At 49.4% G+C, this 25,364-nt stretch overlaps 1 protein-coding gene across 1 annotated transcript in view; it reads right to left on the bottom strand.

Annotated features, from left to right (window-relative positions):
- LOC144488498 (ras GTPase-activating-like protein IQGAP1) overlaps window positions 1–25,364 on the bottom strand; it is a gene marked incomplete at its 3' end in the record, with an annotated part of 75,144 nt that overhangs the window by 22,246 nt on the left and 27,534 nt on the right. Inside the window, exons 2-7 of the mRNA XM_078206547.1 lie at window positions 16,101–16,257; window positions 14,515–14,592; window positions 9,830–9,906; window positions 6,377–6,444; window positions 2,650–2,763; window positions 640–818 (exon numbers count right to left, since the gene is read on the bottom strand). Of these exons, the coding sequence (XP_078062673.1) occupies window positions 640–818; window positions 2,650–2,763; window positions 6,377–6,444; window positions 9,830–9,906; window positions 14,515–14,592; window positions 16,101–16,257 (673 nt within the window). The remainder of the gene's footprint in view (window positions 1–639; window positions 819–2,649; window positions 2,764–6,376; window positions 6,445–9,829; window positions 9,907–14,514; window positions 14,593–16,100; window positions 16,258–25,364) is intronic.

Below are 25,364 nucleotides of genomic sequence, written 5' to 3'. Positions count from 1 at the left end.
GAATTTGAATTCAATAAAAAATATCTGGAATTAAGAATCTACTGATGACCATGAAACCATTGCCGATTGTCGGGAAAACCCATCTGGGTCACTAATGTCCCTTTAGGGAAGGAAATCTGCCATCCTTACCCGGTCTGGCCTACATGTGACTCCAGAGCCACAGCAATGGGGTTGACTCTCAACTGCCCTCTGAACAAGGGCAACTAGGGATGGGCAATAAATGCTGGCCAGCTAGTGACGCCCATGTCTCACGATTGAATAAAAAATATTGTTGTGGGTCTGACCAGGTAATGAGATCTCCCGTAAAGGGACATTAATGAACCGGATGGGCTTTTACAAGGATCGATGATAGTTGTTATGGTCACCACTGGGAAGACTAGCTTTCGATTCCAGATGATAAATTGGATTTAAATTCCACTAGATGCGGTGGTGAGATTTGAACCCGCGTCCCCAGAGCATTTGCTGGGCCTCTGGATTGCTAGTCCAATAACATTACCACTGCGCCACCATCACTGGTGATAACTGTTACAGCGAAGCACAACACACAATGCGTGCCAGCCTCATACAAGTCCATATCATCCCCACATGACACATCGCACACACCGCTTATACACCCCCCTTCACTTTATCGGTGCCCACCTTCTTCCTGGCATTTGCCATTTTCTCCTGTTTGGCGACACTCAGGGTGTTTTGATACTGCTGACTCTGTTCTGGATCCAGATTCACCAGCATGGCATTGGGGTTCTTCATTGCTGCCAGGGTCTCTGCTGGGACGCCCTTCTCTACGGCATCATTGATGGCAATAACAGCAGCATGCACTGAGGGCAAGGCAAGGCAGACAAACCTCGATTAGCAGAATACCAGCTTTTAAAAAACAATCAGAATTTCTGTCTCCACTCAATTCACCCTCCCTCCTGCACTATCTTGACTTTGAGATTCTCATCCCTGCTTCTAGAAACTAGATGTGGAGATGCCGGCGTTGGACTGGGGTAAACACAGCAAGGAGTCTAACAACACCAGGTTAAAGTCCAACAGGTTTATTTGTTCTAGTGGCGTTTGTGTGGTGAACCATCGTTGGTTCCCACTGTAGAATTGTTCTAATGTTGTTGTTGGGCTAGGGTGGGATTGATACACCTGTGTTTGTTACTGTTGTGGCACATCCCAGTCGGGCTCCGCCTCCTGGGAGAGGTATAAGACCCCCTGCTCGGGCGGGACCTCTTCAGTCTGGGATAGTGTGTTAAAGTTCTGATAGTTCCATTGTTAGTTAATAAAAGCCTTCTTTTACCGAAGCTTTGTGCCTCGTGTCCAATTGATGCGCATCAGTTTGCTACCAAATAAACCTGTTGGACTTTAACCTGGTGTTGTTAGACTCCTTACTCTAGAAACTAGAAGCAGGTTTAGGCCATTCGGCCCTTTGGGCCTGCTCCGCCATTCTTTTTGATCATGGCTGATCATCAGATACAATATCCTGACCGCACCCCCCTCCCCACCCCTTCCCCCCATATCCCTTGATCCCTTTAGCCCCAAGAGCAATATCTAATTTCTTCTTTAAATCAGACAATATTTTTGCCTCAGCTGCTTTCTGTGGGAGTGAATTCCACACATTCACCACCCTGAAAAAATTTCTCCTCACCTCAGTTCTAAAAGGTTTACCCCTTAGCCTCAAATTATGACCCTCTAGTTCTGGACTCCCCCCACCACCATTGGGAACATTCTTTCTGAATCTACCCTGTCTAACCCTGTTAGAATTTTATAAGTTTCCATGACGTCCCCTCTCACTCTTCTAAACTCCAGTGAATATAATTCATATTCCCCCATGGTCTTTATCCTGTCCCTGTCGATGTAATCTTCACAGCCTCTGAGATATCGGTGCTCCTCCAATTCTGGTCTCCTGAGCATCCCTGATTGACATCTCTCCAGGCTTGGTGGCCGTGCCTTCAGCTGCCTGGACCCTAAACTCTGAAATTCCTTCCCTAAACCTCTCTTTCTTTCTCTCCTCCTCGAAGGTGCTCCTTCAAACCGGCCTCTTCGATTGAGTTTCTGGCCAACTTTCCCCGAATATCGCCTTCTCTGGCTTGGTGTAAAATGTGTCTAATCCACACACCTGTAAGTCACCTTGAGACCTTTTGCCCTGGTTAAAGGTCAGAAGTCTCACAACACCAGGTTAAAGTCAGGAGCAGTGCTCCGAAAGCTCGTGGTACCAAATAAACCTGTTGGACTTTACCCTGGTGTTGTGAGACTTCTTACTGCGCCCACCCCAGTCCAACGCCGGCACCTCCACCTCATTGTTAAAGGTGTGGAATCACTCGGAGTGTAGTTCCACGGATCTCATCCAGGGACTATGTCTTTGTGGGAGAGCCCAGACAGCGAAAGCATCGCAGCTAAAGGCAATCGTGTCCTCACCTCACCCAGTGAAAGCTAAAGCTTCACCACCAGAACAACTACCTCACTTTGACCCCTACCAGGCCTGCGGGTGGTACCGATGAGATCCCCCAGCAGGCTCAAAGGGCCAAATGGTCTCCTCCTGCTCCTATCTTCTATGTTTCTGCCACTGTTCGCTGAATGTTCACTGCTGTCCAAGCTGGGAGCGTGAAGGACCCTCAGACAACAGGCTCTTACCCTCGGGGTCTGAACCTCAGAGATACTTACAGGCTGCTTCATCCACTGATAGCTCGTTGGCCAGAATTCCCCCGATTTTACTGAAGGCAGGCATTTGAATCCCGTACTTCTCCAGCTCCTTCTTCATGTTGTTAATCTCCTCCTCTGCAATCAACAGGAAAAAGGACAGGAGTTGGGGCTAAGTTTGACAGTTCACTCACCCTCTCTTACCCATCCAGCCCTCTCACCCTTCCCAGCCCCCTGCCTTCTTGTCCCCTTCATCATAGCAGCCCTCCAGTAAGATCATAAGACAGAGGAGCAGAATTAGGCCATCGGGTCGCCATTCAATCATGGCTGATATGATTCTCATCCCCATTCTCCCGCCTTCCCCCCTTAACCCTTGATCCCCTTATTGATCAAGAACCTCTCTATCTTAAAGACACTCAATGACCTGGCCTCCTCTGTGGCAATGAGTTCCACAGATTCACCACCCTCTGGCTGAAGAAATTCCTCCTCATCTGTTTTAAAGGATCGTCCCTTTAGCCTGAGGTTGTGCCCTCTGGTTCTAGTTTTTCCTACTAGTGGAAACATCCTCTCCACGTCCACTCTATCCAGGGCCTCTCAGTATCCTGTAAGTTTCAATTAGATCCCCTCTCAACCCTCCAAACTCCATCGAGTATAGATCCAGACTCCTCAACTGCTCCTCATAGGACAAACCCTTCATTCCAGGGATCATTCTTGTGAACCTCCTCTGGACCTTTCCAAAGCCAGCACAACCTTCCTTAGATACGGGGCCCAAAACTGCTCACAGTATTCCAAATGGGGTTGACCAGACTTTAATTTGATTTGATTTATTATTGTCACATGTATTAACATGCAGTGAAAAGTATCGTTTCCTGCGCGCTATAGACAAAAACATACCGTTCATAGAGAAGGAAACGAGAGAGTGCACACAGAGACCCTCATTCGGCCTCAGCAGCACGACCCTGCTCTTTTATTCTAGCCCTCTAGAAATGAATGCTAACAGTGCAGAAGGAGGCCATTTGGCCCATCAACTTTGCACCGACTCTCTGACAGAGCATCTTTCCCAGGCCCAACCTGCCCACATTATAATAACCCTGCACATTTGCCCTGCTAACCTACACATTTTGGGACACTAAGGGAGAATGTAGCACGGCCAATCCACCTAACCCGCACATCTTTGGAGTGAGAGAGGAAACCGGAGCACCCGGAGGAAACCCACGCAGACATGGGGAGAACGTGCAGACTCCACACAGACTGGAATCTGGTCCCCGGTGCTGTGAGGCATTAGTGCTAACCACTGTGGCACCCGTTCCTGGAATCTGCTGGATCCCCTGTCCCTCACTCACTCACTCTTCCCCCCCCCCCATCCCACCCACCCGCCCCCCAACTCTCTCTCTCCAATTCACTCTCCTTTGCACCATTGTCCAAATGGAGGAAAATTGAGTAAATGGGAATTCACGGAACGAACGGCCTTGATGTTGAACAGAGTGACACAAGTGGAGTCAAACAACACCCCCCCCCCCCCCCCCCCCCCGCCCCCCCTCTCTCGGAGAAAATTATCACAGAAAATTCACTCACTCCCCAAATCTCCCATCTCCCTCATTCCCATAATTGGCTGTTTGGAATGTTCCCAACCCTCTGAATAGCAGGACTTCCCTTACAGGTTGTGCAGCTGGTGGGGGGGGTAGCACTTTATAAACAGGCTCATTAATTTATCATTTAGTGGGTTTGTATAAAGTCAGCTACAAGGTTCCAGCCTCCACTTTGTTACTTGTTGTGCTTGGCTTTTGCTGCAGTGATTCTGTGTACAGCTCCAACAATGAGACTGATTGGCTCATGCCCAGGTTTCAAAAGTGCACTCGCAGACTTGGCGTTTGATAAATGTTATCTGTATTTTACACCTTTGCCGCTTTACCATTCGCCAGACTCAATTAGTGGCTGTGCGCTGGAAACGGCTGATTAGATAGCAGCCTGGGTAACTGCTCTAGCAGACTGCTGTCGCTTGGAAAAACAGCCAGATTATTTACTCAGTCGCTACCTCCTCATCCGAAGATGCCGACACTTGTTGGGTTACAGCCCTACTTATGCTGCTTGTCTTTCGACAAGTCGTCTGGTGTGGGTCCAGACAGTGAGTGTGGAGGACAGGGAGACCATTGTGATCCGACCGGATGCCCTTCTCCTTCCCCCATCCCCATTGTGAAACCTCCCTACTTCCCAACATAGAGTCACTGCACAACCCTCCTGGTTGACCTTCCTCTTCTCAGAACAATAACCCATCAGCTCAATCTTATCACCCCATCAGCTACCCTCCCCAGTGGTCTGAAACCACTGAAATTTCAGCATGGAAGGAGGCCATTCATCCCACCATGCCTGTGCTGGTGCTCGCTGTTCATCTCGAGCTATCCTCTCCCTTGCTTTCCTGATGTGTGAGATCAATCTAGCCCCGGTTACCGGCAGTTCAGGGAGGGGCTCGAAAACACGATCAGCTGGGCCTCCGTTAGTTGAGGAATAAATATTGGCCCAGAAGAGGGGTGGGAACTGCCCTGGTCCTCTCGGAGTAGTGCCGGCTGAGAGGGCATGGGTTTAACATCTCATTTGAAAGTTGGCACCTCTGACAGTGCAGTACTCCCTCAGTATTGCACTGGGAGTGTCAGCTTGGATTTTTACGTTCAGGTTTCTGGAGCGGAGTTTGAACTGACAACCTTCCGACTCAGTGGAGTGAATTTTACCCTCCCGCCCGCCATGGGAATTGGAGCGGGCGAGGGGTGGAACATGGAAAGGTCCATTGACCTTGGGCAGGATTTTCCGGTTTCAGGGCGAGTGAGACCAGGAAATCCCGCCCAGAGTATTTGGGAATGTTGTGCTCCATATTTACCCCCATGTTCTTTTGAGGGACAGATGATAAAATATCTTTTTGCGTCACCAAGTGTGACACCGAAGCACATCTGGCTCATTATCTCTGGGGACTACAGGATGAGTGACATTGTCCACACCCCCCACCCTGCTCCTACCCTCCTGCTGGGAGTCCCATATGGACAACTTCTCATTTTCCCTCAGAATCACTGTCCGTGAGTACACCGTACACCCCACTGCAGCGAGGCCTCTCCTTCCACACAGTTAGAGTGGACCTGTCCACGTGGGGCCCCAGTCCAGGTCAGCTGTCTGAAACTCTTTGAAATTTGGTCTTGCTCCTGACCAACTGGCAACAACCCCCAGATAAACAGACTCTCATGACCCTACTCTCAGAAATCTCTGCTGGTTTAAGTAAAACCCACCAAGCATGGCCACAGCGGTGAGCTCAGCAGTAAACACCAGGTGCTGCCATCTTCTGGGAACCCATATAAAATCCAACCCTCGTCACAGGGTGTGGTCACCCTCTATAGCCCAATGTACCATCAACACCACCCCTGCGTACACCACCCCATCCTCACTAGCACAATGTTCCATGTACACCATTCTCATGTATACACCCTCCACAAGCACAATGAACACCACCCCTGAATATACCAGCCCACTGCTGTGAGCCCAATGTACCATGTATATCACCCCCACGAGTCCAATGTACGATGCACACCACCTCTGCATATACACCGCCAGCTTAATGTGCCAGGTACACCAACCTTGCGTGTGTACACAACCCAGCTGAAGCACTGTATAATGCGATGTGGTGACATGTTCTGGTAAAGAGCACTTGCCAGTTGTTGACGATCTTCATTGTTAATCACGAGCGGAGATAAAACTGAACCAACCTCACCTGTGAAAGCAACTTTCCCATACAGATCCTGAATCTGTGGAGCCAATCCCAGTTTAAAGAGGTACAAACTGCCAAAGGAATGAGAGGATAAGTCAGTGAAGATCAGTGCGCAGTCCAGATGCCTGTAACACCACAGAGTCCAATCCACCCTTCAGTCATTGTGCATACTGACGCGCCGTCGCGTGTTCACACGGACGCGCTGTCACGTGTTCATACTGATACGCTGTCAAGTTTTCACACTGACACACCATCGCGTGTTCATACTGACATGCCGTTGCGTGTTCACACTAACATGCTGTCGAGTGGGGGCCATATGGAATATGTTATTCCATCGCTGGCAGCAGAGTACATAGAGGTCATAGAGGTTTACAACATGGAAACAGGCCCTTCAGCCCAACTTGTCCATTGCCGCCCTGTTTTTTAAACCACTAAGCTAGTCCCAATTGCCCGCGTTGGGTCCATATCCCTCTACACCCATCTTACCCCATGTAACTGTCTAAATGCTTTTTAAAAAACAAAATTGGCACATGGGCAGTTGGATGGCCGACACTGGGATCCTACACAGCACATTAGAGGGACTTTCCTCAGGGCTTGGTCAGGTCTCCAGCCCCACTGGGGCAGTTGGGGGTTTTGTCAGATGAGAACAGTGAGCCAGGGACACTTTGTGTTTGAAGGGGGGAGACAGAGAGAGAGAGAGAGAGGCCTCCACTAGTGACTAAACCTGAACTTCAAGGGTTAAATTATGAGAGATTACAGAAAGCAGGGCTGTGTTCTCTGGAATTTAGAAAGTTCAGGGGTGATTTGATGAAAATTTTCATGAGTTCATAAGATATAGGAGCAGAATTAGGCCATTCAGCCCATCGAGTCCACTCCGCCGTTCGATCATGGCTGATGTGTTCCTCATCCCCATTTTCCTGCCTTCCCCCCATAACCCTTCAACCCATTACCAATTAAAAATCTGTCTAACTCCTCCTCAAATTTACTCACTGTCCCAGCATCCACCGCACTTTGGGGCAGCGAATCCCACAGATTCACACCCCTTTGGGAGAAGTTGTTTCTCCTCAACCCTGTTTTAAATTTGCTATCCCTTATCCGAAGACTATGACCTCTCGTCCTAGAACGTCCCACAAGAGGAAGCATCCGCTCCACGTCTACTTTATCCAGACCTTTTACCATCTTGTATACCTCAATTTGATCTCCCCTCATTCTTCTCAATTCCAGAGAGTGTCGGCCTAAACTGTTCAATCTCTCTTCATACGACAAACCCCTCATCTCTGGAATCAATCTAGATATTATAATCTCGATATTACAAGATATTAAACAGAGCTGATAGAGGACGTACAAAGAAGGTAATGTCACCGACAAACTCTTCAGGAGTGTCCTCTTATCATCTCTAAACTTTGGTTCATAAGAAGTGGTGCTGCTGATATCGTCACTCGCACTGAGTCCCAGTCACCCATCACCTCCGTACATTGTGACTTACACTCACTCCTGGTTATGCAAAAACCTCAACTTGAAAATTGTCAATCTGGCTTTCCAATCCCTCCATGGTCTCTCCCCTCCCTATCTCTGTGATCTCCTCCAGCCGTACAACTCTAACCGTGGGCGACACGGTGGCACAGTGGTTGGCACTGCTACCTCACAGCTCTCGGGACCTGGGTTCGATTCCCAGTTTGGGTCACTGTCTGTATGGAGTCTGCACATTCTCCCAGTGTCTGCGTGCGCTTCCTCCCACAGTCCAAAGATGCGTGGGTTAGGTTGATTGGCCATGATAAATTGCCCCTTAGTGTCCTGGGATGTGTAGATTAGAGAGATTAGTGGGGTAAATACGTGGGTTTACAGGGATGGGGCCTGGATGGGATTGTGGTCGGTGCAGATTCGATGGGCCAAATGGCCTCCTTCTGCAGTGTTGGGATTCTATGAACTCTCTGAGATATCTGCACTTCCCTACTTCTGGCCTCTGGTGCATCCTTGATTTGAATCTCTCCATCGTTGCTGGCCATGCCTTCAGCTGCCTGAGCCCCAAGCTCTGGAATTCCCTCCCTAAGCCTCTCTCAGTCTTCTCCTTTAAGATGCCGCTTAAACCTACCTATTCGACCATACTCTTGGTCACCCGTCCCAACATCTTCCTACATGGTTCAGTGCCAGCTTCTGTTCAGTAATTCTCCTGTAAAGCACTTTGGGATATTTTGCCATGTTTAAGGTGCCATGTTTAAGGGGCGGCACGGTAGCACAGTGGTTAGAACTGCTGCTTCACAGCTCCAGGGACCTGGGTTCGATTCCCGGCTTGGGTCACTGTCTGTGTGGAGTTTGCACATTCTCCTCGTGTCTGCGTGGGTTTCCTCCGGGTGCTCCGGTTTCCTCCCACAGTCCAAAGATGTGCGGGTTAGGTTGATTGGCCATGCTCAAATTGCCCCTTAGGGTCCTGGGATGCGTACATTAGAGGGATGAGCGGGTAAAATATGTGGGGAAATGGCGGTAGGGCCTGGGTGGGATTGTGGTCGGTGCAGACTCGATGGGCCGAATGGCCTCTTTCTGTACTGTAGGGTTTCTATGATTCTATGATGTGAATACGGTTTGTTGTTGTTGTAGTGCCAGTTGAAGCCTCCCTCCCTTCCGAAGCTCGCTGTGCTGGGCAGGATGCCGGGAAAGACTCCCGAGCGAGTGGGAGAACAGGAATCTCACAACAAGGGTAATGGACAAGAGCCCATGATTGGCATTGGCACAGCCCTGAGCCAGATGTTGTCCTTGATGTAACCCCATCAGCGAGAGCGCTATCAGCCGTTTGAACAATCGCCCTGGTATTTCCTGAACTGGACCACGTGGCCTGGGTCAGGAATAGCTGCAGCACTGGGAAACGATTAGCCCCAGCACAGGAAACGGCTGGATGAGGACACACTGTTCCTTTTATGCACTGACTCATTACCTCAACAGCAGCTTAATGCAGATATTCTCCTCTTTTATGACTCAAACAGTCTCAATGGGTGCCTTTAGGATCGGGGACTCGGTTCAGGCAAGCCAATGAGAGACTGCTCCCCCCCCCGGCCCTGCACCCTTGGCACCAAGCTGCCCAACTTTTCCAATTGCCGTGTGCCTTCCTCTGTGGAAGCCCCAAGCCCACCCCTGTGGATATTGCTGCTGTAACTCTTCCCATGACTCACTATGCCCCTTTCCTCCCCGCCCTGATTAACAGCAGTGCCCGTTCCGCATGGGGAAGTGGCTCTGAGCAGTGATGGAGGAACGGCAAACAGCCTTGGCTCCCAGGGTTAGAGATGGGTACCACCCCCACAGCTCGCAGTGGGAAGCACTGGGAAGCAACAATAGCGCAGACTGGGTTAGGCTCTTAAACTCCCCTGGTTGAACAGTCAGTCAAGACCCACTGGGTTAACATCTGGTCCGTCACTGACAGGTGTTTACCCACTTACATGTCTGGGTCATGTCAAGAAGCAATACCTGAGAGCGTGGATGCAGTAGATACATCGTGGCATGTTCTTACGGTCATAGATGTCTGTGGTTTCAGGATAAAAAATCTACATCAAAAGAAACATGGATTTAGTTAATAAAACATGATATCCCCGGTTTAATTCGACATATGGGCATCTCCCTGTCACTCTTAAGAGCATAAACAATTTAAAATGTAAACGGGTAGAGTAATCAGAACATCTGTAACCTCTGATTGACCTTACTCAAAAAAATGGAAGGCCAGTCATCCTGACTCAACCCTAACTGAAGTTACCCACTGTCCACTGCTGTCCTTTCAAACATGATGTGGAGATGCCGGCGTTGGACTGGGGTAAGCACAGTAAGAAGTCTCACAACACCAGGTTAAAGTCCAACAGGTTTATTTGGTCGCACCAGCTTTTGGAGTGACGCTTCTTCATCAGGTGAGTGGAGAAAGTGCAAACTTCACACAGACAGTGACCCGAGGCTGAAATCGAACCTGGGTCCCTGGTGCTGTGAGGCAGCAGCGCTGACCCACTGTGCCACCGTGCCGCCCCTCACTGAACTCCAGAACAGGCAGCATGGTGGCACTCCAAGACAGAACTCCAAGACAGGCGGCGCAGGTCACTGTCTGTGTGTGGAGTTTGCACTTTCTCCCCGTGTCTCCACTCACCTGATGAAGGGGCAGCGCTCCGAAAGCTCGTGATACCAAATAAACCTGTTGGACTTTAACCCGGTGTTGTGAGACTTCTTACTGTGTCCTTTCAAAGAGTTTATATTGCAGGACCAATGCTATCGGTGGATAGCGAGCAGATCCTCTGTAAGTGTTCACTTCTTGCTTCACACTAACCTCCACCACAGCGAATGCTTTTCAAATTACACCCTGTTTACCCCCCCCCTGTTATTATCAAAACTTGGTGCTCTCTAACTCTCTCTCTCTCTCTTCAGCAATGCTGGGGTGAGCTGTCAGCACATTCCCGCGCTCTGTCTCCAACACGTCTGCCAAAAGGTCGACATTTCACTCTAGACTCTAAAACTACCCTTAAAATGTAAAGCCCAGGATTTAATCCTGGATTCTTCTACCCAGTAACCTGCAATTTACAGACAGCGGCAATAACCTGAGCTCGAGAATCAGGTCGCACAAGCCAACAGAGGCAAAGAAATGTCGATATAGAACAAAGAACAAAAGTACAGCACAGGAACAGGCCCTTCGGCCCTCCAAGCCTGTGCCCATCATGATGCCCGAACTAAAAAAAAAACCCTTCTGCCATTACTTGGTCCATATCCCTCTGTTCCCTCCCTCTTCACGTACCCATCCTCTTAAATGTTGCTAATCTGCCTGTTTCTCAGAGGGTTCTCGGAGGTTTTACTGCTGCAGAAGAATACAATAAGGATGCTGCAATAAGTCCTCGGAGGCAGAAATCCCTTCATCAAGCTCCCTTTATTTACAAGTCTAACAACAGCATACAGAGCGCCATCAGTTCGCAGTCTGCACCCGGAGTCCCAGAGGAACTGACACGCCTGGCTAAATACAAAGCAAGAGGCTCCCTGATTGGCCCATCAATTGCACCCTTAATCAATCAGGGACATCTTTTTGTGTCCAACCAAATAAACGAAATCAACTTAACTTAGGGACAACTCAAAAGGGGCCCTTAATCAGGGGGTTCATATCCTAACAGGCCCACCTCAATTGCCTGATTAAAGTCATTACAGGTGCAAATTTTAAAATGGTAATATTGGCAGAATGGAGGTCTGAGAGCGCAGGGTTGATGCGTCAACAGAACTTGGTGCAAGTTTTGGGTGAGTTGAAGCTTGCAGAGGGTGGGAGATGGAAGGCTGGCTGGGCATGCGCTGGAATAGTGTTGAAAGTGTGGACGAGGGGTTTCAGCAGCAGCAGATGAACTGAAGCGGGGGTGGAGACAGATCAGTTGGAAGGAGGTAGTTTTGCTGATAAAAAGGATAAAGAGCCAGAAACCTGTCTTGGAGTTCAGTAAGGTACAGCAAGGGGCGGCACAGTGGGTTCGCACTGCTGCCTCACAGAGCCAGGGACCCGGGTTCAATTCCCGCCTCGGGTCACTGTCTGTGCGGAGTCTGCACGTTCTCCCCGTGTCTGCGTGGGTTTCCTCCGGCTGCTCCGGTTTCCTCCCACATTCCAAAGATGTGCTGGTTAGGTGGATTGGCCATGCTAAATTGCCCCTTAGTGTCAGGGGGATGAGCTAGGGTAAATGTATAGGGTTATGGGGATAGGGTCTGGGTGGGATTGTGGGCGGTGCAGCCTTGATGGGCCGAACGGCCTCCTTCTGCACTGTAGGATTCTATGAGCCAGAAACCTGTCTTGGAGTTCAGTAAGGTACAGTAAGGAGCGGCACAGTGGTTAGCACTGCTGCCTCATAATATCAGGGACACGGGTTCGATTCCCGGCTTGGGTCACTGTCTGTGTGGAGTCTGCACGTTCTCCCCGTGTCTGCGTGGGTTTCCTCTGGCTGCTCCAGTTTTCTCCTACAGTCCAAAGTTGTGCGGGTTAGGTTGATTGGCCGTGCTAAATTGACCCTATTGTCAGGGGGGACTAGCAGGATAAATGTATGGGGTTGCGGGAATAGGGCCTGGGTGGGATTGTGGTCGGTACAGACTCGATGGGCCGAATGGCCTCCTTCTGCACTGTAGGGATTCTATGATTCGACGAAGAGCTGTGAACTGTCTGATTCACGACGCTGAAATTACAGTCTGGTATCAGGTATTTAAGGCGTCTGTGAATGGTGCTGTTTACTTTAAGAACACAAAACTTTGTGAAGCTTATTACAGGCGCAAGAGCCAATTAGCAAAGCAGAAATAACAGGATGCACGCAAATTATACAGAGAAACCCGGAGAAAGGCAGCCAACACTCTGGTAATGAAACAATCCCAACTGGCACCGAACTCCCGGAGATCAGTCATCAGCCACAAAGCACGGAATACCATCCGAATCGCAGCCATTCCGGAAGTATGGAAAGGTGCAGGGAAGTAAGAGGATGTGGAAGTCAGGCAGGGAATGCTTCAAGTTTGGGTGCGAGGTCCCCACTAAAAAGTTGCCCACACAGATTGGCTCATACTTGGGTGGTAATCAATAACATTTCCCATCCCAGAGACATCAGCATCGGAGGAGGAGAAACGTGGAGCGCGTAAATATATTTTAAATTGGACGGAGAAACCTTCTTTGGATTTCAAAGCCCAACGAAACCTATTCGAGTCTCTTTAGCCGGCTTAGATATAAAGCCGTGGCTGCCTGCCTTTTGAGGGGGAATTGTGAGTGCTGGGCTGTGGCCAAGACTAATGTGGTTTGATGGAATTCCAGCATTTCAGGGCGTGGAACAAATGCCAGGGAAGGAAGTTTCCACGAATATTATTCTGGAAAAAAAGGAGAGGAGAGAGAGGGGGCCAAGTAAACAGGAAAGAGAGTCAGGACAAAAAAAAAAAATCTGAAATAAAAACTGAAAATACTGAATTTCACAGTAACTTCATTGCAGTGTTAATGCGAGCCTTACTTGTGACTGATAAATGAACTTTAAATACTGGAAATCGACGTCTGTGAGAGGGAGAGGCAGGCTGGAATATTTGTATTTGCACAGCCCCTCTTCCTAGTTTCGGCACGGGGTGGCACAGTAGTTAGCACTGCTGCCTCGCAGCGCCAGGGACCTGGGTTCGATTCCCAGTTTGGGTCACTGTCTGTGTGGAGTCTGCACGTTCTCCCCGTGTCTGCGTGGGTTTCCTCCGGGTGCTCCGGTTTCCTCCCACAGTCCGAAGATGTGCGGGTTAGGGTGACTGGCCATGCTAAGTTGTCCCATATTGTCAGGGGATTAGCGGAGTAAATATTTGATTTGATTTATTATTGTCACGTGTATTAGTATACAGTGAAAAGTATTGTTCCTTGCGCGCTAAACAGACAAAGCATACCGTTCATAGAGAAGGAAAGGAGAGAGTGCAGAATGTGGTGTTACAGTCATAGCTAGAGTGTAGAGAAAGATCAACTTAATGCAAGGTAGGTCCATTCAAAAGTCTGACAGCAGCAGGGAAGAAGCTGTTCTTGAGTCGGTTGGTACGTGACCTCAGACTTTTGTATCTTTTTCCCGATGGAAGGTGGAGGAAGGGAGAATGTCCAGGGTGCGTGGGGTCCTTAATTGTGCTGGCTGCTTTGCCGAGGCAGCGGGAAGTGTAGACGGAGTCAATGGATGGGAGGCTGGTTTGGGTGATGGATTGGGCTACATTCACGAACTTTTGTAGTTTCTTGCGGTCTTGGGCAGAGCAGGAACCCATACCAAGCTGTGATACAACCAGAAAGAATGCTTTCTATGGTGCATCTGTAAAAGTTGGCGAGAGTCGGAGCGGACATGCCAAATTTCCTTAATCGTCTGAGAAAGTAGAGGCGTTGGTGGGTGTCAGCATGGGGGGGACCAGGACAGGTTGTTGGTGATCTGGACACCTTATTACTGGAAATATGTGGGGTTACAGGGATCGGGCCTGGGTGGGATTGTGGTCGGTGCAGGCTCGATGGGCTGAATGGCCTCCTTCTGCACTGTAGGGATTCTATGATTCTGCTTTCTTGACTCAGGCACTGACAGGGTCTGTTCGTTTTCGTTTGTCGCTGTCTGGTTCATTCGCAGAGAAACGCGGGCATGGCAGGTCGGGCGTGCATCCTCCGACTGAGTAAAACAAACCCTTACCTTAGGCAGCCCGATGTTGGACATGGCGTTAAACCACTGGATGGTGTTATCCGTGTGGCGGAAATGAAGTCCGGTCGCCTGCGTTTCAATGGAAAAAAAATGTGAAGGGAATTTCTTTAACCGTCTTCAAAAGGCCGGTGTACTATTTCACGCACAACACAAAATTACAGCTTTTGTCCCAGGTCTGTGCTGATGACGACGGGGAAGCAGGCCATTCGGTCCAGCTGGTCCGTGCTAGCATTTATGCTCCACATGAGTCATAGAGGTTTACAGTATGGAAACAGGCTGTTCGGCCCAACTTGTCCATGCTGTCCCGAAATGACCTTCCTCCCACTCCTCTCCATCTCACCTCATCAGTATTTCCCCCTCATCCTTTCTCCTTCTTAAGCTTCCCCTTAAATGTCTCTTTAATATTCGCCGCAACCACCCACTGTGATTGCGAGTTTCACATCCTTCCCATTCCCTGGGTAGAGAAGTTATTCCTGAATTCCCTGCTGGATTTATCAGTGATGACCTTGTATTTATGGTCCCTATTTTAGGACTCCCCCAGGAATGGGATTTCTCCAAATCTTTTCCAAAACAGTGAGAGAAAATGTCAGCATAGAATACTTGTATTTTTGTCACATGAAAATGTCACGCAGGGCGACACGGTGTTTAACACTGCTGCCTCACAGCTCCAGGGACCTGGGTTCGATTCCCGGCTTGGGTCCCTGTCTGCGTGGAGCTTGCACATTCTCCCCGTGTCTGCGTAGGTTTCCTCCGGGTGCTCCGGTTTCCTTTCACAGTCCAAAAGATGCGTGGGTTAGGTTGATTTGCCATGCTAAATTGCCCCTTAGTATCCCGGGATGCGTAGGTTAGAGGAATTAGTGGGATAAATATGTGGTGTCACGGGGATAGGGCCTGGATGGGATTGTTCTTGGTGCGGACTTGATGGACCAAATGGCCTCCTTCTGCACCGTAGGGATTCTATGATTCTAGAACCATAGAAAAGTGACAGCACAGACGACCATTTGGCCCATCTAATCAAGGCAACTCAAGGACACCCAGGTGCCCTTTCTAATCCCACCTTTCTGCACCCGGCCCATAGCCCTGTAATGGGTGTCTGGAATTCACTGCCTGAGATGGTGGTGGAGGCAGAGACCCTAAACTCTTCTAAAAAAATACCTGGATCCGCACCTTAAATTTACAGCACTTGCGGTACAGATCCAGGTATTTTTTTAGAAGAGTTTAGGGTCTCCGCCTCCACCACCATCTCAGGCAGTGAATTCCAGACACCCATTACCCAATGTGTAATAAAGTTCTTCCTCATGTCCCCTCTACACCTACTGCCACTTATCCCGAATCTATGTCCTTTGCTTCTAGAATTTTCCACCAAGGGAATCAATTTTAACCCAGTCTGTCAGTGCCTGATTTGAACCACTGGCCCAGAGCTTGAACACCTCCCGTCTCTATTGATAGTTTTCTGATGTGATTTCCCAGTGAAGGCTAATCCCGCCACCGCCCCCCCTCCCTCCACCCCCACCCATCATCTCCCTCCACCCCCACCGCAAAGCCACAACCCCGAGATCCCTGGGCACGTGCATTACCTTGTATCTGGTTTGTTCACAGTCGTAGATCTTTTTGCGTGAGACCACCTTTGGGCTGAAGAAGTTGCCTAGTTTGGCAAGATACACTCCATTTCTCAGGCCTTCCTCAAGCTCAGTTGTCGGAGGTAGTTCCTCATCCAGACATGCTTCCATCCAGCTGAAACACAGAGTCAGTGGGCATCATTTAACCCAGGTGAAGGTTCAAGGTCCACGGGGCAGGGGAGGGCAGAAGGCCAGCAGCTTGGTGATGCCAAGCTTGGTACTTCAAACATCTTTAGATGGCAGCAGGAAGGGATGGGCAAACAGAAATATGAGGGGCTTTGCTCTCCTTAATCAAATGAGCGTAGGAAATGCAAAGAGTTAAGACAGTGAGGATCGGGGGAGAAAGAGGAAGAGATGAGGGTAGAGAGGGAGGGGCGAGGGATAGAAAGAGGGAAGGAAGCCAGAGAGAAAAACACACAGGGAAAGAGAGAGAGAAGTTGGAGGATGAGAGAGTACTGTCCATGAACTGACAGACAGTTTCTGTATCCCATCAAGAATTGTGTCAGAGAGAGAGAATTGCCAAAAGTGAAGATACGCTCAAATATTGAACAGAGCTGGAAGGTGTGAGTGTCATGATGTGGAAATGCGTTTGCTACCAAATAAACCTGTTGGACTTTAACCTGGTGTTGTTAGACTCCTTACGGTGTGAGTGTGACAGGGAGCTGAACAGAGAGGGGGACAGTACAAGATTGCGTGGAACGTTTCACAGTGAAGTCTAAAACTTTGGTTAGGCTGCTCTGAGAGTATTGCGTTTAATTCTGATTGCTACATTACAGGAAGGATGTGGAGGCTTTGGAGAGGGTGCAGAAGAGGTTTACCAGGATGCTGCCTGGATCAGAGAGTGTGAGCTATAAGGGGAGGCTGGACAGACTAGGGTTGTTTTCTCTGGAGCGGCGGAGGCTGAGGGGAGACCTGAGAGAAGTCTGTACAATTGTGAGAGGCAGAGATAGGGTTGGCAGGGAATCTTTTTCCCAGAGTTGAAATGTCTAATACTAGGGGGCGTGCAGTTGAAACGAGGGGAAGAAAATTCAAAGGAGATGTGAGGGGCAGGTTTTTATTTTAAACAGAGGGTGGTAAGTGTCTGGAACGCGCTGCCACGGATAGTGGTGGAGGCGGATACGATAGGAGTGTTTAAGGGGCTTTTAGATAAGCACATGTGTAGGTTAGAGGGATGAGCGGGTAAATATGTAGGGATATGGGGGTAGGGCCTGGGTGGGATTGTGGTCGGTGCAGACTCGATGGGCCGAATGGCCTCTTTCTGCACTGTAGGGTTTCTATGATTCTATGAATATGCGAGGAATAGAGGGACATGGAGCAAGGGCAGGCGGAAGGGATTAGTTTAATTTGGCGTCATGTTCAGCACAACATTGTGGGCCGAAGGGCCTGTTCCTGTGCTGTACGGTTCTGTGCTCTATGTTCTAACGAGAACATGAGGTGATCGGGAGTCCTTTTGTTACCATGGAAACAGTTCAGTGCCCAACATGGTGAGAGAATCAAAATGCAAGCCTTTTTTAGAATACGAAAGGCAGCATTTTTGAAATACTGAAAGCAAGATGTTCCGAAACACTCTGACCAGTACTGAACGGAGTGACACATATCGAGGTCATAGGTTAAATCTCTGGCCTCTCAGAGTGGGAATGAGCAAGAGAAGGGGAACGCACCCATCCCCGCAACTCCAGTGACACCCAGGCGGGAGTGCTATTGGATGGACCGTGACTTTATGGAGGATTGAGCCTGGCTGAGACATTTCCCCATGGTTAAATGTCCTCCATTCACATTTGAAGAGCTGCTGCCTGTGTTTGGAGGGACTCAGGGCAACTAACGCAAAACCCAAATACAGCCAACGCCTTTAGGGAGGGGAACATATATATATATATATATATATATATATAGGACATATAGAACAGTACAGGCCCTTCGGCCCTCGATGTTGTGCCGAGCTTTGTCCAAAACCAAGATCAAGCTATCCCACTCCCTATATCATTCTGGTGTGCTCCGTGTGCCTATCCAATAATCGCTTGAAATTTCCTAAAGTGAAGGGCGATGAGGAGGAGAAGACAGTGTGTATGTGTGTGTGTTTGTGTGTGCGTGCATGTCTGAACGTGTCAGTGTGCGCGTGTGTCTGTGCGTGTACGCATGTGTCTGTGTGTTTGTGTACGTGCACGCACGTGTGTCTGTGTGTACAAATGCATGTGCGCGCGCGCGTACGCATGTCTGTGTGTACGCATGTGTGTGTCTGTGTGTATTTGTGCGTGTGCGCACATTTGTGTACACAAATGCGTGTGTGTGCGTGTCTGTGTGTATTTGTGCGCGCGCGCGCACATTTGTGTACACAAATGCGTGTGTGTGTGTCTGTGTGTATTTGTGCGCGCGCGCACATTTGTGTACACAAATGCGTGTGTGTGTGTGTGTCTGTGTGTATTTGTGCGCGCGCGCACATTTGTGTACACAAATGCGTGTGTGTGTGTGTGTGTCTGTGTGTATTTGTGCGCGCACATTTGTGTACACAAATGCGTGTGTGTGTGTGCGTGTCTGTGTGTGCGTGTGTCATGCACACTGGCTGATCAGACAGGATTCCCAGTAGATGCTTCATTGCCATATTACAAGTTAATTAAGCTCATTAGTAACTCCAGTGCAAGCGTCAGTCATGCACAGTACGATAGGCCGACTCTCATGTGGGTTTTGCTCTAAACATATAAACTCGTTGTTTTGCTTCTTGGGATAGGACAAGGCCAGCATTTTGTTACTCATTCTGAGTTGCCCTGACGGTGATCAGCTGCCTTCCTGCACTGCTGCAGCTGGCAAAGTGAAGGTGCTGACCCTGACAAGCAGTTCCAGCACCTTCCTGAAGAAAAGGCGGCTGATGGCGCTCAGGTTTCCCTGGACTGTGAAAGGTTGTGTTGTGGGAATGAATCTCGAGGGAGTCTCGCTCTCCTATTTGCTGGCAGGTAACAAACGAAGCTTGGGAAGTGAGAACAGCAGAGTCTTCCACTTGTGTATTTTGTAAGATGTTGCACATAGTTCAGTCAGTCTTATTAAGGTCTTGGGTAAGTATTTATTAACTACCAGAGACTATATACACAGGCACAGTGAAGGTCTAAGCTAGGAGTGGTCTCCATGCTTGCTTCTACACACAGCTCTGCCCAACACCACACTGACCCGGAGGGAGGTGCGGGTCATGTGGCCTCTTACTTACATCACCGGGTGGGTGGGACAGTACTCAGTTCCACATTAACCCTATAGGTGCCAAACCCTTATACAATACTGTTCATTCTCAGTGCAGAGACACGAGGGCTGGGATTTTACCGGCGGGGCGGGGCGGGGCAGGCCAGGCTCGCAGAACGGAATTCTCCATTGGCCTTGGTGGGATTTTACGAGCCTCGCCCGAGTGAGGTCATAAAATCCCAGCCTCGGAACGGGATTTATCGGCTGTGCTTGCCCCAGGCCAGAAATTCCCGTCCGAGGTGAATGGACCTCTGCGTGGTCTGCCCCCGCCCGCCATGATTCCCGTGACAGGTGGGACAGGAAAGTTCCACCCCGGGGCCTTTCCAAGATGATCCATTGCAGTCTGACAAAGTGCTGGAAACACACAGCAGGTCAGTGCGCATTTGAAAAGGGGAAATAAAAGGAGGCTAACACCTTTTGGGTGGCACGGTGGCACAGTGGGTTAGCACTGCTACCTCACAGCTCCAGGGACATGAGTTCGATTCCCGGCTTGGGTCACTGCCTGTGCGGAGTCTGCATGTTCTCCCCATGTCTGCGTGGGTTTCCTCCGGGTGCTCCGGTTTCCTCTGAAAGACGTGCTGGTTAGATACATTGGCCGTGCTAAATTCTCCCTCAGTGTACCCGAACAGGCGCCAGAGTGTGGCGACTAGGGGATTTTCACAGCGACTTCATTGCAGTGTTAAGGTAAGCCTACTTGTAACTAATAAATAAACTTTAACTTTTCTCTCCCTCTCTCACCTCCTTTAAGATGCTCCTTAAACCTATACCCTTGCCCCTGTTTCTAATATCTCCTCCCAAGAGATACACAGCATGTCAGTCAGTCTCTGAAAGGCACTGTAAGTAGTCTCAGAACACCAGGTTAAAGTCCAACATGTTTATTTGGTAGCACGAGCTTTTGGAGCACTGAGTGAGTGAGTGACTCACCTGATGAAGGAGCAGCGCTCTGAAAGCTCGTGCTACCAAATAAACTTGTTCGACTTTAACCTGGTGTTGTGAGACTTACTGTGCCCACCCCAGTCCAACGCCGGCATCTCCACATCAAGTCTCTGAAAGAGGAGAAACGGGCGTTGAAGACTTTGCTAAAACTGGTCTCCATGTGAAACATGATCCAGAGGCCCCGAGGCCTGTTGCGTATTTGCAGCAATTCAATCCTCTCGAGGTGTTTGGTACAGGTGCTATTCTCACTCCCAAAATATAATCACCGCCAGTAAAAGAGCCGCTTTCCTCTGCTGTTAACAAACTGCCACAAAATCAGGAAAGTGCAGATAGTCACAGGGACAGAAAACAACCCACCTTCCCCCTGACAAATCCGCACGAGTGAGAACTCGGTCTGAGCACAGGGAGTGGTTTGATAACAAGCTGCTCTCTGTCTCTCTGTTCAGAGTCAACAGCAGCAGAACCAGTCTGACAACACACCCGGTCACACCAATCACTCTTCACTGCACTGGAACCACACAGCTTCCCAGTGGCTTTATCCAGCCTGTACACACAGAGAGAGCACAGCAACCAACCAACACCACCCCCCCCCCCACACCCCCCAGCTCACATCATAGCTTCCCAGCTACAGGGGTGCGGTGGTTGGGGGGGGCAATGGAAGAAAGGGGGCCTTTGAGCTCTGACGAAGGGTCTTCCAGCCTCGAAACGTTAGCTCTATTCTCTCTCTCCACAGATGCTGTCAGACCTGCTGAAATCATAGATCATAGAATCCCTACAATATAGAATGGGCCCATTCGGCCCATCGGGGTGGCACGGTGGCACAGTGGTTAGCACTGCTGCTTCACAGCTCCAGGAGACCCGGGTTCGATTCCCGGCTTGGGTCACTGTCTGTGTGGAGTTTGCACATTCTCCTCGTGTCTGCGTGGGTTTCCTCCGGGTGCTCCGGTTTCCTCCCACAGTCCAAAGATGTGCGGGTTAGGTTGATTGGCCGTGCTAAAATTGCCCTTTAGTGTCCTGGGATGTGTAGGTTAGAGGGATTAGCGGGTAAAATATGTAGGGATATGGGGTTAGGGCCTGGGTGGGATTGTGGTCGGTGCAGACTCGATGGGCCGAATGGCCTCTTTCTGTACTGTAGGGTTTCTATGATTTCTATGAGTCTGCACTGACCACAATCCCACCCAGGCCCTATCCCCATAACCCCACCCATTTACCCTGCTAATCCCCCTGACACTAAGGGGCACAGTAAGAAATCTCACATCACCTGGTTAAAGTCCAACAGGTTTATTTGGTATCATGAGCTATCGGAGCGCTGCTCCTTCCTCAGGTGAGTGGAGAGTTGGGTTCACAAACAGGGCGTATATATAGACACAAACTCAATTGCAAGATAATGGTTGGAATGCGAGTCTTATCAGGTAATCAAGTCTTTACAGGTGCAGACAATGTGAGTGGAGAGAGGGTTAAGCACAGGTTAAAGAGGTGTGTATTGTCTCCAGCCAGGACAGTTAGTGAGAGTTTGCAAGCCCAGGCAAGTCATGGGGGTTACAGATAGTGTGACATGAACCCAAGATCCCGGTTGAGGCCGTCCTCATGTGTGTGGAAACCAAAAGAGAAAATGCTGGAAAATCTCAGCGGGTCTGGCAGCATCTGTAAGGAGAGAAAGGAGCTGACGTTTCGAGTCCAGACAACCCTTTGTCAAAGCTGCTGGTTAGGGTGCATTGACCCGAACAGGCGCCAGAGTGTGGGGACTAGGGGAATTTCATAGTAACTTCACTGCAGTGTTAACGTAAGCTTATTGTGACTAATAGATAAAACTTTACTTTACTTTAAGCCTATTTGTGACACTAATTTAAAAAATTTGTAAACAGGAAGGTATTTTTGATTTGTTTCCTGTTTCTAAGCAGTGGTGCATATCTCAACCTCTTGGTTTTGGTACGATCCAATTTTCGCTTCGGAACCTCACAGCAAACTCGAGATAGGATGATCTCGAAGGGTTAGTTTATTTGCACAGGATATGGGTGCCATAGCAGCACGAGTGTCCATGGTGGTGGTTGAGGGGCGGAGGGGGGTGGGGGGGGTGTCCCTCTGCAAGAGAGTGCGTGCCTGCTGATGTCAGGTGGGAATTGGATCAGATGTGCTGCCTTTATGGTGGAATAGCTGGTAAAACTCTCAGTCTGTGAGGGTGGGTGGGACACCTGTTCCAACTAACATCCAGCAGCAGCCAGGATCCCCAGGGCTCCTGGGGGAGGTGAATAAATCATTGCATGCGTCAGGATCTTAATGGTTCAAGCTTGGCGTCAGGAATTAGCAAGGTCACTAGGTCACGTTGGAGAGACGATAAATTCTGCCTCTGATGCTGAATTGTAGATGCACAGCAGTGTGAAACTTGTGGTTACTTTACAGGAGCAGGCCTTTCAATCGGGCGGGGACTGAGGTTCCTGCGGGGGTGAAACTGCCAGAAATGATTCTGTGAGCAGTCAGGAAGTTTCGGGTTTGAGCCAACCCGCACGCAGCTCGGCAGCTCCCAGATGTCAACGGCAGGGAAACGTTTCAGTTATTTAAAAAATTGATCTCGGCGGCAACTTTGCAGAGGCCTCGTTCAGCGAACAAACACCGAGGAGGTGATGACAATCTTTCACAAGCTTTGCTAGATTTTCACAGACACATCTTTGTCTATCTGAAACAAGAACAAGGTTCCAGGGAGTGTCACTAGTGATCTATCAAGATTAACAAAAAGCTTCACCTGGACGTATTGAGATTTACCGGAGAAAAAGAACTTGCATTTATATAGCACCTTTCGTAACCTCAGGACGTCAAGTGCTTTACAGCCCAAATAAATACTTTCCCGAAGTGCAATCATTGTCGTTAATATAGGAAATGTGGCAGCACACAGCAAAGCACACTCGCCTCTAACTCAGAAGGCTGTGAGTAAAAGTCTCGCACTGGAGACTTGAGTGAACAGGGTAGATGCAGGGAGGATGTTCCCGATGGTGGGGGGAGTCCAGAATCAAGGGTCACAGTCTGACGATACAGGGTAGACCATTTAGCCCAGAGATGAGGAAACATTTCTTCACTCAGAGTGGTGGTTTGCACAGTAACTTCATTGCAGTGTTAATGTAAGCCTACTGTGACTAATAAGTAATAAAACAAGAGGCTGTGGAATTCATTACCACAGGAAGTAGTTGATGCCAAAACACTGAATGTATTTCACACAGAGTTTTTCACAGAGGGTGGTGGGCGAGTGGAATCGGCTGCCGTCAGTGGTGGTGGAGGCGAACTCAATAGGGTCTTTTAAGAGACTCCTGGATGAGTACATGGGACTTAATAGGATGGCGGGTTATAGGTAGGCCTAAAAGGTAGGGATATGTTCGGCAGAACTTGTGGGGCCGAAGGGCCTGTTTTGTGCTGTAGTTTTTCTATGTTTCTATGTATTCAAGAGGCGGCTGGATATAGCACTTGGGGCGAATGGGATCAAAGGTTATGGGGGGAAAGCAGGATTAGGCTATTGAGTTGGACGATCAGCCATGATTATGATGAATGGCGGAGCAGCCTCGAAGGGCCGAATGGCCTCCTCCAGCTCCTATCTTCTATGTTTCTATGTAAGATCTAGGCTATCAGTGTCCAGATCACCAACAACCTGTCCTGGTCCCCCCATGCCGACACTATAGTTAAGAAAGCCCACCAACGCCTCTACTTTCTCAGGGAGGAAATTAGACGGGTAAATTGGAAGGAGGCATTCTTGGGGAAAAGTACCGAAGGAAAGTGGAGGATTTTCAAGGAATGTTTGTCTGGAGCTCTGCATGACAACGTTCCGATGAGACAGGGGGGTGTTGGTAGGGTACGGGAACCGTGGTGCACGAAGGTTGTGATGAACCTGGTAAATAAGAAAAGAGAGGCGTACAGAAGGTTCAGAGAGCTAGGAGGTGTTAAGGATTTAGAGGAGTATACGCGATGTAGGAAGGAGCTTAAGAAGGAAATTAGGAGAGCGAGAAGGGGTCATGAGAAGACCTTGGCGGGTAAGATTAAGGAGAATCCCAAGGCTTTCTACAAATATGTCAAGAGTAAAAGGATGAGATGTGAAGGCATAGGACCCTTAAAAGGTGAAGGGGGAAAAGTTTGTGCGGAACCGTTAGAAATGGCGGAGGTGCTTAATGAATACTTTACCTCGGTATTCACGGTGGAAAGGGATCTGGGTGGTTGTACTGCTGGATTGCGGAGGACAGAAAGGATCGAGCATGTGGACATAAAGAAAGAGGATGTGTTGGAACTATTGAATGGCATCAAGGTTGGTAAGTCGCCGGGAACGGATGGGATGTACCCCAGGTTACTGTGGGAGGCGAGGGAGGAGATTGCGGAGCCTTTGGCGATGATCTTTGCATCGTCGATGGAGACGGGAGAGGTTCCGGAGGATTGGAGGATTGCGGATGTGGTCCCTATATTCAAGAAAGGGAACAGGGACAGCCCGGGAAATTACCGACCGGTGAGTCTAACCTCAGTGGTTGGTAAGTTGATGGAGAGGATCCTGAGAGACAGGATTTATGATCATCTAGAGAAGTTTAGTATGATCAAAAGTAGTCAGCACGGCTTTGTCAGGGGCAGGTCGTGCCTTACGAGCCTGGTTGAGTTCTTTGAAAATGTGACCAAGCACATTGACGAAGGAAGAGCGGTGGATGTGGTCTATATGGACTTCAGCAAAGCGTTCGATAAGGTCCCCCATGCAAGACTTCTTGAGAAAGTGAGAGGGCATGGGATCCAAGGGGCTGTTGCCTTGTGGATCCAGAACTGGCTTGCCTGCAGAAGGCAGAGAGTGGCTGTGGAGGGGTCTTTCTCTGCGTGGAGGTCAGTGACCAGTGGAGTGCCCCAGGGATCTGTTCTGGGACCCTTGCTGTTTGTCATTTTCATAAATGACCTGGATGAGGAAGTGGAGGGATGGGTTGGTAAGTTTGCTGACGACACCAAGGTAGGTGGTGTTGTGGATAGTTTGGAGGGATGTCAGAAGTTGCAGCGAGACATAGATAGAATGCAAGACTGGGCGGAGAAGTGGCAGATGGACTTCAACCCGGA

The sequence above is a fragment of the Mustelus asterias genome, unplaced genomic scaffold (genome assembly GCF_964213995.1).
Source record: "Mustelus asterias unplaced genomic scaffold, sMusAst1.hap1.1 HAP1_SCAFFOLD_1610, whole genome shotgun sequence".
NCBI classification, from domain to species: domain Eukaryota; kingdom Metazoa; phylum Chordata; class Chondrichthyes; order Carcharhiniformes; family Triakidae; genus Mustelus; species Mustelus asterias.
This window is presented reverse-complemented; position numbering and strand designations above follow the sequence as displayed.